Raw genomic sequence first — 19,484 nt, forward strand, 5'->3', positions numbered from 1 at the left:
GTGGGCTTCTCAGGAGGCTCTGAAGACCCTGTTTCCACTTGCATGCATGACTAGGAGATTGTCAAACATGCTCCGTGCGAGCCGTGTACTTATCCAGGAGACTGAAAGCGCTCCGTTCCCGGCAGCTCTCGGTGAGAACCGGTCCGTGGCTCGCTTTTTAACTGCACGGGGCCGCTGCTGTGGTCTCTGAGCCTTCGCGGCCGCGTCTCTCGCACAGCGGCGGCGGGGCCCGCACGGCGCCTCTGTCCCCGCCGCTGCGGCTCTGTCCCCGCCGCTGCGGCTCTGTCCCCGCCGCTGCGGCTCTGTCCCCGCCGCTGCGGCTCTGTCCCCGCCGCTGCGGCTCTGTCCCCGCCGCTGCGGCTCTGTCCCCGCCACGTCCCGCACCAGGACGGAGCAGAACCGCTGCAGACGCGGCTCACGTCCCCGGCTCTCCACCGCGGGGGATGCACGGGACGGGTCCTGCACCGCGACCTGCCCGCGCACCTGCCCCGCTGCTCCAGCGGACGCACCGAGGAGCCTTCGCTGCGAGGTTTCGCCGCCACAGCAGCGGGACCGGGACGCGCCACGGGTGCCCTGCGGCCCGAAGCGGCGGCTCCGCACACCCCGCAGCTCTCCGGCACCCGCTGCTCCCTCACGGGCGGGCGGCACCTGCCGCTGGGGGCCGGGCAGCCGGCAGGGGGCGCTCCCGCCAATCGGCGGGCCGCTGGGCGCCGCGGCTGGGCGCGGATTGGCTGTTGTGCCGAGTGGGCGGGGCAGCCGCTCGCCCTGCCGGGACAGCCGCTCCCCTCGCCTTGCGCCTTTCAAACGCCGGGAGGCGGCGAGAGAGCGGCGGCGGAGCCGTGAGGGACGGCGGGCGGCGGTGAGTGTGCCCGGCCAGAGGGGAAGCGGCGAATGTGCCCGGCCGGGGGGCTGCTGTGCCGTGCCGTTCTGCCGGCTGGGGGTGGTGGAAGCGCCGCGCTGCCTCCCCGCCCTGTGCCGGGTCGCGCCGGCGGCAGCGCGGGGGTGCCCGTGAGGGGAATCGGGGCTGTCCCGCCGGGACAGGGCCGGGTCCCGCCCGGCCGCTGCCAAACATCTGCCCGGCCCGGACCAGGGACTCGACGTCTTTAGAAAAGGTTAAAGGAGCTGACTTTTTTCCCGGTAAACTTCTATAGTTTAGTGTGAAGCCTTTTTTCCCCATAGCTGGTTGAATCTCATTCTCCTGAGTAGATTATGTGCTTCTTTGTGGGTTTCTGCCTGCTATGGGTATGTGTGCTTCTCTATTCTTGATGATACTGAGCTAAGAAAAGGAGATGTGGTGTCTTACCAGAGAAACAACGTCAAGGCAACGTGAGGCAGAAGTTCTCCTTCATAATTGCAGCGTAGGAATGATCATGTACAATGAAAGCTTACGTAACAAGCTCTATAATGGTAATGTATTTGATAATGGTAAGCTCTCAATCAGTGAGGCCAGTTATCGAACACAAATGGTTTTCTGCTGAAGTACAGCAGGAAGAAGATACAGGAAGAAGTTTAGGAATTCAAGTTACCGAGTGAGCACAGCCCTAAGGAGAGTCATGTAAAATTTCAGACATCAAAATTGTCCTCTTAAAGGGTAAATTGTCGTATAATGGGGGAGAAGGAATGCTTGCTTGTTACAGAGTGAGTCAAAGACGTGTGTATTAAATTGTATTGTGACCTTTTCATAATTTCTTAAAGAAGCTATTTCCTGCATATCAGATGATACTTTGAAGATATTTTTAAACTGTGTGGTTTGTGTCTTTTTCCTGCTAAATTATGTACAGTGATTTGAGTCCAAAATAGTTCTAATATGAATATCCATGTTCCATCCCACATGGGAATGTGAACAATGCTGGATGGGTACTGGCTTACATTTGGATCATAACTAGTTCGAGTGCTCCCCCAGAAGTGTCTGACAGTGCATTTCTCTCATTTGAACTGCAAGTGTATTTTTGTGAGCTTGCTAACTGACTCTGAATTGTAATTTGCCTCTTTTTTTTGCACTAATAAAGGTAAACCTGCTCTTTAACTTAAAGAAGCCATCAATTACTACTTCTGGTATCCTTCAGTAACCTTTTTCTGCCTTTTGCATTTCACCTGAAGAGATGCTTCAGGCCTATAAATGTGAATACCAAACCCCAGTATTTTTATTGGGTTTGGTTTTGTTGGGCTTTTTTTTTTCACTGTAGTAGAAATGCTGTGGGTGGGTGAATCTTCATAATGTGCTGTTCTACTGGTTTATTAAGGTAATTTAATCAGGATTACTACATCATTTGATTCTAAATGATCTGAACTTGCAAAGAGGACCTTGTCCATTCATGCTTCTCTCTGACAATTAACTCAGCCTTAAAAAGGAAACTTGGAGGAGCTATGGGTGAGCCTAATAACACATGTGAATATTCCCACTGGGAAAAGAACCCCACTTTGTCCTGTTGTTACCTATTCCTGCTGTGTTGCAGTTAACAAACAGGAAGGAGCTTTGGTAAATTCCCCCAGGAACAAGTATCTGTTAAAAGTGTGAACTTAAAGGAAGTGTGGAACTTACCCAGAATCCAGAGAAGAGTTTCAGAAAAATTAAGAAAAGGTACATCTCATTAATAGTTAAGTAGCTATTAGCATTTTTATTAGAACTAAATCTTATCCCTAGTATCTTATGGATATGCTCCTGGGAGAAAAAAACCCCAACTTATCTCGAGTGTTTACATTATTCAATTAGCATGTCTTGATTAGTATTCCTTTCAGGTTTTATTTTTACAGTGATTAAATGTGTTGTTTTCAGGCTGCTGCTGAACAAACTTGTGGCTATTCTGGTTTTATAGCCCTAAACTCACGATGTTTGTATACTTTCCTGTGCTGTAGCTGTGGAATTTCCAAGACTCTTAATTGTTTTGCTTCAGCAGGTGCCTGGTTTAAGAGAGAGACCTGCTGCTCCTGACCATGTCGAGGAGAAAGCTGGAGAATAAAAACCTTTCTGGCTTGTTGGCCACATCTCTGCACACACCAATCAAGACAGATAACTTCTACAATTTTTACATGCTGGAATCAAAAGAGCTAGGAAGGTAAGATTATTCCTATTTATTGAATTTGGACAGTGTAATTTCTGCTGCAAGAAAATTCTCTGTACAGTGAAGCAAACCTTTATGGTAGATGGAGAATGAAGTATGCCCCTCTCCTTCCCTGTCCCCTTCTTTGCATCACAGTGGGTTCTTGAGGGACTGGGAAAAGGGACAGTGAGGCAAAAGCTGCCAGCCTATTCCATGTCAGAGAGATCTGGAGGGTTTTCATAGGCATGTAGATTGGGGATTACCTTCCTTTCCCTGCCACATAGATTCCTGGGGGCATGGCCTAAACAAGAGATGACATAGGGTGATACTGTAAGAAAAAGAATGAGGATTTTGAGTTGGTTTTTCCAGGTGTTTGGGTGAGTTTTCTGAAATCCAGAAAACAAAGACCTTTTCTCTCCCCTTCCCAGCCTCAAGCAGTTAGACTGAGCTCCAAACAAGCTGCTGTTTCAGAGCAGTTTTGCAGCCGGCTTCCCTTGCTCTTGCTTGCAGCAGTAAAATAGGAAATAAAGCACCCAAACCCTCGGTGTTTATGACACTGTTTCAGACATACAAGCGAATGTGTGTTTTGAAATCACTGGGTTAGCTCATACCTTGAGAATTCTCAGTGAATTGGGTGTAAAGCTGTGCAAACATGATGCTGTGATCGTGTCCAGGCTGCCTGAACAGAAGTGTGCCGGGTCAGTGTCATAGCTGTGCCTTGCTGTGCTGCACAAGGATCCCTTGCACCTGCAGCTCCTTCTGTCAGCAGAGATGCTCTTCTGCATGTGGTCTGTGAGCTCCTCAGCCTTCACTGTTCTCTTGGGTTTTCTGCTATTTTTCTAGCATGTGCTTTTTATCTGGTACACTTTTATAGAAGTGCACGTTGCAGCCCATAACTTTCTTCTTTTCTTAACTTTTGTCAGCTCTGCTTTTGAATTCTAAGCTCTACAGAAGCAGTTTATATGCAGCACCCTCTAGAACTCAGGTATTGTTCCAACGCTGGATTTTCAGACTCTACATACTTGTGAGATGATATCTAAAGCAACCAAAAGTGTAAATTCGGTGTGAATTCCAGAAGAGAGTTGTTAATTTTTTCTGTGCATGCAAAACCAGAAAGAAAACGAAAGCGGGACTCTGTTTTACAAACATAGTTGTGATTTCTCCTGGCCTAACTACGTGTGTATTTTTTAATGTTTTTAAGTGTATAAATGCTTTTTAAGTGATATAAAATCCATCTTTTCCTTGTAACCTCTCTAAAGGATTAAAATGCTTTAATTTTCACTCGCAGTTTTCTTTTTCCTGTTGAGATTATGTAGTAAATAGTTCTCTTGTTTTCTGCTTAAGCTTCCCAAGCCCCATTTCTTCCTCCCACACCCTTATCTGTTGGGTCCTTTGGTATTTAAGACACTGACTCACGAAGCTGGCAGGTTAGGTTCTGTTTAGTGGGTTAAGTAGTTTTGTCCCTGGTGTGTGCGTGGCTTGGCTTCCTTAGAAGCAGTTACATTTCTGTGGTTTCTGAGCTGAGATATGAAAACATCCTGAAATCAGTTTTTCTTGTAGAGCTGGGCTCTGAAGGGGGATGGTTATGCAGGCAAGGAGTGGGAACTGCTTCGCTTGCGTCAGTGCAGCACTTCCGAGCTGACTTTTTTGTGTTTCTGGAGCAATTTCCACAGCTCTAAAAGACTTTTTTGTCTTATTTTTCTGCCTTAATTTTTGCCTTAATTGGCGCTCTACTAATAAACAAGTGGAAATTCTTACATCTCAAATCTGGAGGTATCACTGACCCTTCAGAGTTCTTAAACCCACAGGAACCATAAGGAAGATGTGCCAAAACTACTGGGGAAGACGGTGCTGTTCTCATGAAACTGAACTGGTTCCCCTTTGTTAATTTTAGAGGCACTTTGGTGGCTGGCAGGGTTGATGTGATGCTAAAAAGAGAACGTGAGCTGCATTGGGGAGTGTTTCCAACTTGTGTGCATTATGAAATTGAGCTCAAATGTTCTGCAGTAATAAGCTGCTTTAACAATTGGGAAAGAACGTGGCTGTTTCAGGCTTACAAACACTTGCTAAGATGAAGAGTATGCAAGTATCAGCCCAAATAACTTTCACCTCTAAAGTTTAGTGCTTTCAAAAAAGGGCAGGGAAAATCTACAACTAATTGATGTTGAAATAAATGATGACAAAAGGCCTGTTTTGTTGAATTTATTTTCCAGTTACAGCAGTATCATTCAAAGTCATCTTTAAATATTTAATAATTTAGGCATGTTTGTGCAGTTATTTGCTAATGAAAATTGATTTTTTGCATGTGATGCTCATCCTTATTTTGATTAAATACTGAAGTCTAGTTTGTTTTGTTTTTTTTAAGAAATGTTCCTTTTAAGCCCTGGCATTTTTGCAGCAGAAAAAAGACAAGGCCTGTAAGGCAATGTGGTGTTTTCTACTAAAGAAGCTAATTTAGTTTAAAGAGCACAGCTCAGATAGCTCATTCTGAGCTGTTTCATTACGTTTGTCCTTAGTATGCTGTGGTAACAAAAAATACAGGTGGACAGGCTCATTTTGAAGAGATAAATGTAGGTTGTGCTCTTTGTACATAGCTTGATACTGTTTTTAGAACTTTACTCACAGTTTATTACAGCCTTTCAGGTTGTTTTTTTTGTAAATAAGATTTCTTTAAATAAATACGTTTTTTGTAAATGAGGTTTCTCTTTAGCATTTGAAAGCACTTTGCATGTATGCAACCAGGCATTTCTGGGAGTGCAATATTAGTAACTATAAATTTTTTCAGGAGTTTTTAACTTGGCTTAAAAAACTGCAATTTTTTCCTCCTAATTTTTTCAAAGATCAGCTTGGTGTTTCAACTACAGTATGTGGTTTTCTTCTAGAAACATTTCTTTGCCAAAATATGTTTTTGTTTCCATACCTAAACAGTTGGCTGGGAAATAAAGCAACACACTTTGTCTAACTGTAATTGAGGAAGAGAATGCTAAGTGGTGGGTGCTTTTCTATTAAGATGTTTTGAAACATTTTGCAGATACCTGGGATTTTTCTAGCAGTACTACATGGTTTGTGGAAGGAAATTCTCTTTATGACTGAATTTTTTTTTTCACTGAAAACCTCCTGCCCCACCCATGCATTTAAATGTGCTTTATTTTTCCTGTTCATTCTCTGCATTTCATAGGGGTTTGCTTTGTTTGTTATTGTCCTGTAGGTGTTTTCATGAGGTTGAGGGTTTTTTAATATCTTGCCAACCTGAACAGAGTTCTGGGCAGTCTGCTAAGACCTCATGGCCAGCCTTGCTTTAAGCAGGAGGTTTTTAGGGACCTCCAGAAGTCCTTCCCAACCAAATTATTCTGTGACCTGACCACGAGAATGTCCCTGTAACCTGATACTCTGATTTAATGTTTAGCTTGGCTGTCTAAAGGGAATTTTCCTGGGTCTCACCAGAGCTTCATCTAGCACAGTGCCTTCCACAGTGCCTGCAAGTGAATGTTCAGGAAACAGTGTAAGAGCAGGCCAAGCATGGCATTTCCCAATACATTTTTTGTTTGTTTGCAATTATTTGCTGTGTCTTCTTATTTCTAATGTTAATTTATGCACTTTTGATTTCCTGCCTCTCAGTGTTTTCCCTTTTATTTCGTAGAGGAAGATGTGCTGTGGTTAGAAAATGTGTAGCTAAATCCACAGGCCAAGAGTATGCAGCTAAATTTTTAAAGAAAAGGAGAAGAGGTCAAGACTGCAAAGCAGAGATTGTGCATGAAATTGCTGTCCTTGAATTAATGAAATCCAATCCTCGCATAGTTAATCTGCATGAAGTCTATGAAACAGCAAATGAAATCATCTTAGTGTTGGAATAGTAAGTACGCCTTCATCACATGTTTCATGTTTGTAGGAAAACATCTTTCAATATATTAATTGTTTACATGAGCTGCCTGAATGCCCAGAAGAATTGCAACAGTACCCTGTATCCATTATGCTAATCTCTCATTGTAATGTACTTTATATTTTTTCCTTTAAGGATGTTTCAGGCAGCTGACTGGAAATAATGTTCTTGGAATACTGTAGAAGGTCCTGGGTGCTTTGATGAAACTTAAATCACACAAAAAAAAAATTACTGATTCCAAGTAAATAGATTTCAAGGAGGTTGAGCACATTTATGCCTGTGTACTTCAAGTTAGCACTTGACATTTTTTTGGCGACTGGAGACTTACAGTTACTTTGTTTGTTTTGAGCTCCTAAATTTAGTGGTTTTGTTGTTTTAAAATTGACTTTTGGAACAGTTTCCTAAAAAATTTCCATATTTTTTAGAGATGTTCCCAAAGCTTCTTATTAGCTCTGAAAAGAAGTTTAATTTGGGAATTGAATTTGCATTATCTATCATTTTTGTTTTATGTATAATTTTTTGTGTGGAACATAAGGAACAAACATACAGCCTGTGAAATTAATTCTTTCTGAGCTTTAAGTTTCATGTACAAAGTATTTAAAGTGCTATTAATAGTGGTCTCCATACACATTCTTTGGAAAAATTGAAGGAATTTAGCTAGATTCTATCTTTAAAAGCTTTTTTTTATTTCCCCTGGAACTAGATGACCCCTAACATATAATTTTTTCTAAGTCTTTTTTTGCAAATCCTTTCCTGCAGAGCTTTCAGCTCTTTACCCACGTGGGTGCCCATCCATCCAGACCACAATATAACTTGAGTACAGCAACACTGTGGGAGCCAGTGCTGAAAACCTTGTGAGAGTTGAAATCCATGGCATCCTCTGCCCTCCCCCTCACATCCATGGTGCCATAAGGTCACCTAGGGGGGAGGCATTACTGGCACCTCACATAACCTCAGCAGGTTTGTGGCTGTGCTCATTTTGTCCATGATCTGACTCAGTTTAGAGAGTTTAGTAAACTTAGCAATGAAGTTTAGGCTCGGTGATCTGTAGTTCTGAGGAAGCCCTTCTCCTTGAGAGAGACACTTGAGGCACTCAGAGCAGGCTGAGTAATGATCTGAAAGCCAGCCTGAAAGGAGACAGCTGACACTGCAGCCAAGTGTAGGGATAACTCATAAACCACAGGAGCACAGCTATTTCCATGCTGCTTTTCACTGCTCTGAATTACTTATGAACTGGTCTCATGGAAGACATTTTAGATTTGACTTGAAAAGAAAGGCTTCTTTGATCAGGGACTGATGATAGAACTCAGCTTCTGGAAGGCATTTTCCCACTTGCTTGAGGAGACCAGAGCATTATGAGGTTACCAGTCAGAGTGCTTTCTACTGTCTCAACTGCTGTTTCAGGCTATGAGGAAAGAAAACGCATCATCACATTTTTTCCCCTTTACTATTAAGTGTTTTAGTGTAAATGTGTAAAAAGAAAAATATTCCCAGCCTCTCTGGTGTTACACATATATGTTAGATAAATATGTACTATTGAAAACATTCTTCCTCACTAAAGTTTCAAAATTTAAACTTCATACAAAGATGTTCTTCAATGTGTTTCAGTGCTGCTGGAGGAGAAATATTTGACTTGTGTGTCCCAGATCTGGATGACAGAATTGGTGAAAGGGATATTGTAAGGCTTATAAGGCAAATACTTGAAGGACTTTGCTGCTTGCATGAAAACAATATTGTTCATCTTGATTTAAAGGTGAGAATGCAGCAGGCTTTGTTTCAGCATTTTATCTTCAATTTATTCTGTTCATCAAAGTAATTTGTTAAATACATTAAAAAGATGAGGAGAAGGAGATTAAATGATATTAAACTGAGATTAAAAGGATAGAAATTAAATATTTTTAAATAACATTTAGCTATAAGTATTTCATAATAGAAGCTGAAGTGTCATTTAGTACATTGGGCTTTTTTTCAGATTGTATTTTATTAATTAGGAATGCAATTTTTTCTATTCTAGCCTCAAAATATTTTGCTGAGCAGCATCAATCCTCTTGGTGATGTAAAAATTGTGGATTTTGGGATGTCCCGGAAGCTTGAGAATTCCAATGAGCTGCGGCAGATCATGGGAACCACAGAGTATCTCGGTATGGAAGGGCTGCTTCACAGCATCTCGTGTGGGCTTTCCAGAAAACAGGAACCGTTCATCTAGCACACTGAGCTACTTACAAGCTGATAAAGAACATCACAGGACAAGGCAATGTGTTTGAGCTGCTCTTTTTTAAGAGTTGTCAACAAATATTTGCACCAAAAAATCCCAAATTACATCAATAAGTGCAGCTGTCAATTTTATACTGTAGTATTTGCTGTTAAATTGTTCTGATTAGAATTGAAATACAACATTAGCGTGCACAAAGAAATGTTCTTTGAATTAATGTAACATCTTTAATGTTATTCAATGTGATGATTTAATGAGATTAAAATATTTGTTGGAAAGGAAAAGATTGCTGTTAACACTTGGCCATCTCTGAGGCACAAGTTGCCTTCATGATTTGCAACACTCAGTGTTAGGAGCACTTCATTCTCAGTGAATAACTTGCTACCTAGCCTATGCTAACAGCCACTGATCCTAAAATTGGCTTGGTCAACTTGTGTTGCAGCTTTAACATGATGAAGGCTTTATACATTCCCCTTAAAGATGTATAGTTCAAAACCTCTTAGGAGAAAAATGTGTGTGCACGCATCTGATTAGGACACATCTTGGAACTTGGATAAACTTCAGGCCATGTAGTGCCACTTCGGTGTGAACCAAGTAAACATCTGTGTCTAGCAAATGCAAATAATTTTTTGCCACCTTGTGGCTTGGAAGTAATAAATCTAATTATTGAAACTACATGTTGGGTTGGCAAAAGAATGCCAGAAATGTAATGTATGATTCAAGGCCATTTGAATAAGATATTTATTAAAGCATTTTTCTTCTCCCCATCTCTTTAGCTCCAGAAATCTTGAACTATGATCCTATTACCACAGCTACAGACATGTGGTAGGTTTGATCTTCATTTTACTGGGGTTTGGTGGGACCCCTTAACAATCTAAGGGCCTGATGCAGTTTCATCTGGCTTCCAAGAATCCCCTTCTGTTGGTGGGCTGGCTGAAAGAGGGAGGAGAGGGATGGGAGGGATGAAGCCTCAGGACTTACAGGAGTTTATGGGTCTGTTGCACATGTAGTGGGAAATGCAGGTGGCTTCTGAGCCTGTGGAGGATAGGTGTTTGTTCTGAGGGAATAATAACAGTGGCTGGATTACATACTTTGGGTATTACTTACTCCTGGGTAACATGCTTCAGGTATTAGCTACTCTAGGACACTTCCCTCCCCACTTTTTACATCGTTAAAGAATTTTTTATACAAATTATAAGGAGGATGTAAACTTCCTACTTCTTATTTTTAGAGAAATATCTGCAGAGTGAATCATAAATAATGACAAATACCTTGAACTGACCCACAACTTTTTGTGGCATTTTAATTTTATATGCTAAGTTAAAGACTAGCTTTGAAATGTTTCCTTTAAAACATAAAATCTTCAGCATCTTTATTAATATTCACTATTAAAAGTTGCTAGTGGCTCCTTTGAAATCCTCAACTCATGATAGTAACTAAATCTGTTCATGAATGGTTTTTAATCACATATTATTTGCCTGCTTTGGGGGAAGACATAAGAAAACCCCTGTTGATGCTGTGCTCACGATGACAGACCCAGCAGCTGCATGTTTCCTCACTGTAATGAGTACTAAATTCCAATCTATCAGATCACAAAAATATTCTTATTATGCATCAAGAAACCACCTTAAGATTTATAATAGATTGCATGATCTGTGGTACTCATGTTCATGTTCTTGGGGGGAACATCTCAGCTAGAAGAGATTGTAACACTACTCAGATGTCGTATATACAGAGAAGTTGATTGAGTCTTTGCTGTCATCCAGAATTGCAGTGAAAGATATATGCAGATTAGAAAGTCTGTCTTTTTTGCAGCTCTATCATCCAGAATTGCCACATGTCCCAAGAGTGGGCTGTGGAAAAGTGCCATTTCCTTTTCCTAACAATCTCAGGAGGGAGAAAAGGGTCTATTGAAATGAAACAGTTTTCAAAAATCCCTTCATTGAGGTATATACATAACATGTCTTTCCTTGTGTGTCTATGTGCAGTCATGTTTGAATTATATAAAATTGAGGTGTAGCATGTTGGCTGTAATTCTGAGAGTGGGATATGGCAGGATTTGCAGCCCAGGAAATATGTAGGGTATATTGTTTAGATTCTCCAGTGGGTTTATACATTTTGTTCTCTAGTAGGTTTATACGTTGTGTTCTTATCTCAGGAACATCGGTGTCATCTCATACATGCTGCTGACACAAGAATCTCCATTTGTGGGAGCTGATATTCAAGAAACTTACCTTAATATATCTCAAGTTAATGTGGATTATTCAGAAGAAACATTTTCATCAGTTTCACAGCCTGCAAAAGACTTCATTCAAAAACTTCTCATAAAAAATCCAGAGTAAGTAACAAACTCCTCCATGCAAGGATCCTAAATTTGTGGAGCACGTAGAGAAGGTGAATGTTAATTTATGCACTTAATGTCGCTGATAAGATCAGTTGGATATTTCACAATGCATTGGTATTTTCAACTGGATATTTAAAAGTGCAGTTGTAGGCTTTTCTATAATGTGTGAGAAGACTGTTGGATTCAATGTCTGGCTAAAATTGTCAGATATTATTTTTGTGATTTTCACAGATAATGTTATTATTAGTCAGGATTGTTCTTTGAGGGGTATTTTTGTTTGAGTTTCTTTTTATTTTCATTCAGATGACAGATTTTTAACAGATTTTATTAAAGGATGCTCTAGAAAAGTCGCATTCTTTTCTATAATTATTGTAGTTTGGAAAGGCAATGCAACCTCTTTGCAGTGCTTTCTTGTTTCCTGACTCACCTTTATCTTTTTACTTAAATACCTCTCTTACTATATTTTTATACTTGGCAGTGTTTTTGCCTTGTTCAGTGTTCTAAAAATGATCTCAATCCAAAGCAAAAACCCCTCTGTTTGTAAGGCACACTGCCTTAACTCTGCATTCTTTGGGAGTTCAGACTCTAATCAAGACCCTGCAAAGAAGCTGAACTTTGGGAAGTGAGCTCGTCAGGTATTACTGATTGCAGTGCTAGATACTGTCACCTGTGGTGAGGCAGTAATCCTTGTCATCTTCAGAGAGCCTCCCGCAGGCAGGAGTGAGCCTGCCTGGCTGAGAGAGGCTCTTGGACAGCAGGAGAAGATGGGAGGTGATTCCTGGGAAGTGGCTGCTCTGAGGCAATAAGGACTCCAGATAAAGTCACATCTGAAAAGTCCTTCCTGTCTTAGCACCTCACATACACGGTTTGTCGGGATCTGAAATGATTCACAAAACCCCAGTATCATGAGGGAATCTTGTCTTTCATGTTTTTGCAGCACCTAGAAAAAAGGAATCAATGATTAAGAACTTGCTTTGATAGCTCTTGCTGTGGACCTGTGGGATATTTGACATTCTGTCACAATTACTTCTCATTTTCTCCTGGGCATCTCAAGAGTCTTCATTATATACTCAATAAGCTCACTTTTTTTTATTCCCATTCCAACTCTTGATGACTATACCCCTTTGAATTTTAAGGGGGAAAGTCTGTTCTCAGAAAGTCAACTCTGTAAAGTTACACTTTTCTGACTGAAAAATATTCCTGTGTTCTGGTGGAGATAGGGACAAGCAGTGGGCTCTGTTGCCTTGGAGCCAGTTTTCTGGCAAGTTCTGTGGAAGTTAATAATGCAGAAAACAATTAAAACTTGCAGTAGCACTGTACTAGGTTATCCACAGGAGCAATTTCCTAAGTCTGGTTGGTGTGGTAGGATCTACATCTTGAAAGAGTTTATGCCAGGTGAATTGCAAGAGTAAAACACTAGAAAACGTCAGAGTTTATGACATCCTGTTAACTTGGCTATCCTTGAAAGCACTTGATGACTGAATATTCATGAGCCTCGCTGTTGATGGTCTGTCTAAAACATATTACTTTAAAAGTAAAAGCAAGTGCCCACTTATGTGTACCGTGTTGAAAACATTCCCAGGCACCATGTTGAAAACATTCCCAGGGACTATGTTCCTTGTTCTGATGAAAGCTTACCAGCGTTAGGGTAAACCATCAACTAAATTTGGATGCATGTAGCCAATACTTAACTGTGTTTTGTAGCAGCTGAGGTAGGGGTGAAAACACACCAGTAGTGACTCTTCTGTGTCAATCATGCTCAGGACTTCTAGCAGCAGAGCTTTTTTAGTTTTTTAGTACTCGTGGAATTAACTCAAGCACCTTTCCCTTTCTCCCTCTGAAGGGACAGGCCCACTGCAGCAGACTGTCTGTCCCATTCGTGGTTGCAGCAAGGAGAGCTCACGCTCCTGTGCAGCCCTGAAGAGATTTGCTGCTCCTCTCAGCTGCCAGGACACACAGCCAAGTGCTCAGAAGACTGGAGTGTAAAATCCAGCTGCAATGGGAGCTGCAGCGACAAGGAGGACAAGGAGAACATCCCAGAGGACAGCAGCACGCTCTCCAAACGCTTCCGCTTCGATGACTCGTTGCAGTATCCCCAAGACTTCGTGACAGACTTTGTGTGCTAATGTAGAACATAGACTTTTCATGGAATGAATTCAGCATACTCTGTTCCAGTGGTGAAAAAAAAGGTTCTGGCTTGCCAATTCGTGCAGCATTGGCATACTGGACATGCACTTTGATTCTTTTATGCTGGTGCCTCCTTTTCTATCCATTGCTGGCAGTGGATTTAACTCCTGAGGAAGGGGAGTTGTTGCACCAATAAAATGAATTATTTTTTTTAAGACGATATAATTAAATATTTTTGCACTTTTCAAGTTCTAGTCAAAAGATGATGCTAGAGTGAACAAACTGAAACCTGCAAATGAGTCTAAGCATAGCCTGTGCCAAACAGGGGCTGAACACATGCATGCTGTTAGGACTACCTTAGTAAGAGATTGGGAAGGGAAGCAGGGAAGCTGAATCTTGCTGGTTTACTGGAGTTGCTTGCTACCATTCTCACCACTTTGAATAGAGGCTAAATTTGGTATGTTTTGGGACTATGTTGCATCTGTTGGGTCCATTTGGAACCTCTGGGATCACTAGTAGTTCTGCCTTATGGATCTGGTCTACTTGGGCATTGTCATGCATATTCTGTGTGGTTATGCTGTGTTGGATCTCTGCAACACATGGCATAGAAGACAGGTCGATTGTCAGTCCTTGTGCTTATGGTCCTTGGCTTCTTATAATAAATTACATTGGAAGATGAGGTTCCTATGCTGATGTGAGTATTTGAACTTGGTGGTTTGCTTTGATCAAACCTCTGAAATAGTATAATCTACCTGTATTGATTTTTCTTTATCTTAAAAAAAAACCTCCAAAACAATCCCCCCCAAAAAACCTCACACAAGCAAGCCCCAAACCACAAAGCCTCCAGTTAAAAGAGTAAACTGAGTAAACTGAAAATAACCATTTTTGCCAGTGAAACAGCAATTGAAAGTTTTTCTCTGTGTCCCTCTAATGTAGAAGTGTATCTTGCTGTCAATTAGTCTTGCCCATAATTACTCAGCTTCTTGCCTGCTCTGAGAAATGGACTGCAGTGTGTTAGTATTTCAAGACAAACTACCTAAAAATTGTTTTAAGCCTTTAAAATTGGTTTGGTTAGTGGTATTTTTTTAAAGTTCTGTGCCTTCCACTTCTACTTGTTTCTGGCTCTGAGGTAATAATGCCTGTGTCAAGTTTTGTTATAAAGCAAATGCCAGTTGTGCCTTAACAACCTGAAAGTAATACTCATAAAATAAGCCCCTTAATCATAACAGAGCCTGTGAGCCTTTTGGGGCAGTGAATTTATTAAAACTCTTACAGATATTTTAAAAGTAAATGCCACTTTAACATATTTCTATATTTTCCACTCCTCAAAGATTAAATTTAATTGTCTTTAAATTGGATTTGCTTTCTGTAATAAAATACCACAATCTGATAATCTTTTTCAAGTGTGCCTGTGGATTTGTCAGTAGTTGGGCAGATTGGCATTTTGGAATATGATTGAGGGGTGAACCTGATGAGTGGTGAAAGGTTGTGTTTTATCTTTCTTCACACAAGGAAAGAGCAGGTTTTTCCCAAACAGATTTCAGTGTAAGGTGTCACCAAAATGCATGGGGGGATTAATGACTGTTGTCTTGGTTTGGGAGGATACTCATGTTGACAAGTGCAAAGCAGACTGAGGTGTAAGGCATGTAAAGCTTTTCAGCTTGTCTTTGTCAGAAGAAGTTCTCCAAGATTTAATTCCATGTGAAATAAAGTAACAGGTTTGTTCAGCAGAGACAAAGCTCTGGTAGCTGGGTGTGAGTGAGCCACACCAGGTCTCCTCTGTGTATTAATTCTCATGCAGCTTTTCTCAGTGGTACTGATTGGATATATCATTACAGAATTACTTTGCAGGAGGCAGCTGTTGGATTGTGCTCAGGTACTTTACACCCGTACTTTTCAAAGTCCTTGGCTTTTCCCACTTGGAGTCTTACCTGACCTTTTGATTTTTTTCCACCATCGCAGACTCCAGTTTGAACTGAGTAAGTTAAAATCAAATGATTCGATACATATGTACAAGTTGAAGTTCACTTAAGATACAGAAGAAAATGCCAAAAAGCAGTGTAAATAAAGGTAAAAAAGAATGGCAGAATTGTAAGTTACAACAGTTAAAAAAAACAAAGTATTCCTGAATTGAAATTACAACTGTTTTTAGCATCTGGAAAATAAAGCTGATAGCATATGCCAGCACTTTATGATAAAGCTGTTACTCCTTAAGATTTTTATCACAGTATCTGATGTTTACATTTCTTACTACTTTAGAGCTAACTTACCTTTAAATAATTGAAAATTGGTTTTATCCAAAGAATTTTAAGTTTTGACGACTTTGTTTGTATTTTATGCATACTTGAAATATACCTTGAATCAGACTTTATTTGGATAAATGCATTTGATTTATTTTAAGATATTGTTGTGCAAATGAACTCCAGTTGAATGTAAATACATGCATTGTAGGCAACTTAGTCTGGTTTGCTTCCTGCCATATTACTGGGACTTTCCAAGTGTGAATGAATGCTGAGTAACATTTTGAGATGACTGAAGTTATACTTCTATGCAGTTCATGACCTTTTTCTATTAAAAAAAAAAACAAAACCAACAACATTGCCATTTTTTCAAAACTTATTTATTTATTTTTATATTTACAGAATCAGAGGCTGGTTGAGATTGGGAAGGACCTCTGCAAGTCCATGCGCCCTGCTCCAGCCATTCCATCTAGGCCTTGCTGGCCAGAATGATGTCCAGATGGCTTTGGGTCTCCAAGGAAGGACACTCTGTCTCCCTGGGCCAGCCGCTGCAGTTCTCAGCCAGCCTCACAGTAACAGAGTGTTCTTGTGCTCAGATGGAAGCTCACGTGTTCCAGTGTGTGCCACTCCCTCTTGTCCTGTCACTGGGCATCCCTGAAAGAGCCTGGCTCCATCTTCTTTGCACCCCCACTTCAGATGATGGTAGGTGTTGATAAGAGTCTCCCTGAACTTTCTTCTGGCTAAACAACCCTTGCTGCCTCATCCTTTCCCTGTAAGAGAAGTGCTGCAGTCCCTGAATCCCTCTGTGGCCTTTAGCTGGACTGCCAGCTGTGTCTGTGTCTCACACTGGGCACTGCTCCTGTGTGCGTAAAGGGAAGGATCACCTCTGTCACCCTGCTGGTGCAGCCCATGCCATCAGCCTGGTCTGGGCACACTGCTGGCTCCTGTTCAACTCCAGGAGCCCAGGCCCTACTCTTCAAAGGGGTTTTTCCAGCTGGATGGCTCCAGGATGTATCAGTGTGCAGGACTCTTTCTCCACAGCCTATTTCTTCAGCCTGCAGAGGTCCCTATGGATGGCAGCAGGACCTGCAGGTGTATCAGCCACTCCCAGTTTGTGTCACCTGCAGCCTTGCTGAGGGCATGCTCTGCCCTTCATCATTAACCAGGTTCTTCTGGGAGAGTGTCAGAGGTCTGGACAGGCAGTGCCTGCTGCTCTCCCTTCAGCTCCTGGCAGTCATTCCACTGCAGAGGGTTGCTCGAGTCCAACTTCCCCTTGCTGAGCCCATGCTGACTACTACCAGTGAATCATGAGCTTAGCAGCTCACTTCCTGGAACTGTGTTCCTTGTGTCTGGGGTTTATGTAGAAAATGTTGGTGTTCCTATTCATAATTATCTAGTTATATCTTGCTGTACTTAATGAGGTGATACTTTTTATATTAAATTCTACTGCCCTTTGTGAATGGCTGTGTAAGACAAATGCAATCTTTGTTACACATACTAACTTCCTAGGGCAATAATGGTACATTTGTTTCATTTTCGAGTAGATGGCTGAAATAAAAAACAACAAACCCCACAACAAGTGTGCTTTAGAAAGGGGATTGCACTCAAAAGAGGGGGTTAACTCCTGGTGGTCTGGGCAGTGTGTTTCTTCCAAAGGCACATTTCATTGACAAAGCTTTTCTATTGTTTGAAATGCACAAATGGGCTTTATTTTTAGTGAAAGAAACAGTGTGTCCATGTGGTCGCTTTGGTGTAGCAGCATTAAATTCAGAAATTATCTGAATATTTACATTTCTTGCAGTGAGTGTTCTTATCAGGAATGATGCCTATTTTTTTAACACATCAAGAAAACAAGCTATTCTGTTTAATGGGTTTGAGACAACTGGAAGTTTCTGCTTTTTCAAAAATCTTAAAGGAGGAGATATCTTTGAGAAATGCATCACAGTGGCTTTAAACTGAGAGTAAGAGTTAGATTAGAAAATGAGAAGAAATTCTTGACAGTGAGGGTTGTGAGGCACTGGAACAGGTTGCTCATGAAAGCTGTGGATGCCCCATCCCAGAAGTGTTCAAGGCCAGGTTAGACAGGGCTCTGAGCAGCCTGATCTAGTGGCCGGTGTCCCTGCCCATGGCAGAGGGTTGGAACTGGATGATCTGTAAGGTCCCTCTCAACCCAAGCCATTATATGGTAATAACTGACCCTCTTCTTACCAGGACAGCTGTGCTTGTACTCTTGCCAAGTGAGGCAAGTTGAGTTTGAAAAAATACTTTGTAAAATTGGGGCAGAACACGAGTGTGCTATTACTGTGTTTGCTTCAGAAACTGCTCATCTTGGGCATTGAGAACCTGGCAGCTGACAGGCTTGAAAATACTGCTTGGTGCACTCGGCACTGCAGAAATGAGCAAGATACAGAATGAATCAGTGTAGAAAGTCTACTGAATTTAATGGTAATATTACAAGGCTGAATTGCCAAGTCATCTACCAGTGAGTAATGTGCTATGAGCGTAAAAGGAAACTTTTTAATAATTAAAAGCAGGTACAGGAATGATCACATAAAAGTTCTTTTCTGGTATCCCATGTAGTGAATAAACAGCAAGGTAGGTATTAATATTGTTGTAAGAAGAAAGTTCTTCTGATAATGAAAAATACTACATGTATAAGTGTTTTCTTTATAATGTTTCTCATAGTAGCAATCTGTTTCTTTCTTCCTCTGAAGAGTACAAGGCAGTATGCTATTTCTATAACCAGTTTCCTAATTAGACAACAAACCCCAAAATGTCACATGCTGGCAAAAGGACTCCCATGCCTGGCAGTGTGTGCTGAATGTGCCACTGCTTGCTGTAGGTGTAGTTCTGATAGTTAAAATAGCAGAGAGGTCCTTTTGCATAGTTTCCAGCTGGAGTGGTTCATATCATAGCCAGCACAGACCAGAGCTTGTGTGAATCTCCCTATGCTAGGTTGAGTATGAGGGTATTTCTCATTTCAAAATCAAAGCCAGGCTTTGGTGCTGGCTTGGATTTAGAAAACGCACTGGGAATTCCAGGTGAAGTTGAGCCTTCTGCAGCTGAACAAAGCAGAAATACCCTAGTGGTTCTTTGCCTGTGATATTTTAATAAAGGGGCTTTTATGGTTAAAACTTGCTATCTAGACTCATAATGCTGTGTGTGCAGTTCACAAGATTGGTTACAGGCCTGAATTGGAGCTCATTTATAGGCATTTTTCAGCAGGTTAATGCTGTAAAATATAGTGCTACATTTTATATATTGCTGTGAAAACATCCAGAAACCAAATTCAAAAATTCACAAACTATTCAACATGGGCAAAACTGTTTCAGATCCCATAGAAATTCAAACCTGGCCACAGCAAAGGGTTAGAAGTCATACCAACTGTGCCAGTAGTTGATTTAGATTGGTCAAAGCATTGGATTCAGTGGAGGAAACACCTACTGACTACCAATGAAACTAAATGAGATTTCTGTTTATATTTTCTTGCATTCTATAATTTTCCAGGAGTGTGGGGGCAGGTCGTTGAAATCTGAAGTCACTGTGCACAAGATGGGCTGATGCATGACGAGGCACCTGGAAAACCTTCGGTTGCTGCTGTGGGTTGGCCACCCGAGCCCATTCTGTCTCGGTAGGAATC

At 41.4% G+C, this 19,484-nt stretch overlaps 1 protein-coding gene across 8 annotated transcripts; it reads left to right on the forward strand.

Moving 5' to 3' along the window:
- The first annotated feature begins 751 nt into the window (after positions 1–751).
- STK17B (serine/threonine kinase 17b) lies at positions 752–15,001 on the forward strand. 8 transcript variants are annotated; one of them, XM_038142516.1, is made up of 9 exons: positions 777–859; positions 2,457–2,581; positions 2,898–3,056; positions 6,682–6,894; positions 8,530–8,674; positions 8,936–9,062; positions 9,910–9,958; positions 11,292–11,471; positions 13,321–15,001. In XM_038142516.1, the coding sequence occupies exons 3-9, from the start codon at positions 2,935–2,937 to the stop codon at positions 13,601–13,603; spliced, it is 1,119 nt and encodes a 372-aa protein (XP_037998444.1). In that variant the 5' UTR covers positions 777–859; positions 2,457–2,581; positions 2,898–2,934; the 3' UTR covers positions 13,604–15,001. The 8 variants fall into 8 exon arrangements, with proteins under 8 accessions (XP_037998442.1, XP_037998445.1, XP_037998444.1 ...); XM_038142515.1 differs by lacking the exon at positions 777–859 and adding an exon at positions 866–1,137; XM_038142514.1 differs by lacking the exon at positions 2,457–2,581 and having other exon boundaries at positions 752–859.
- Positions 15,002–19,484: the final 4,483 nt, after the last annotated feature.

This window comes from Motacilla alba, chromosome 7, assembly GCF_015832195.1.
Source record: "Motacilla alba alba isolate MOTALB_02 chromosome 7, Motacilla_alba_V1.0_pri, whole genome shotgun sequence".
Taxonomy (NCBI): domain Eukaryota; kingdom Metazoa; phylum Chordata; class Aves; order Passeriformes; family Motacillidae; genus Motacilla; species Motacilla alba.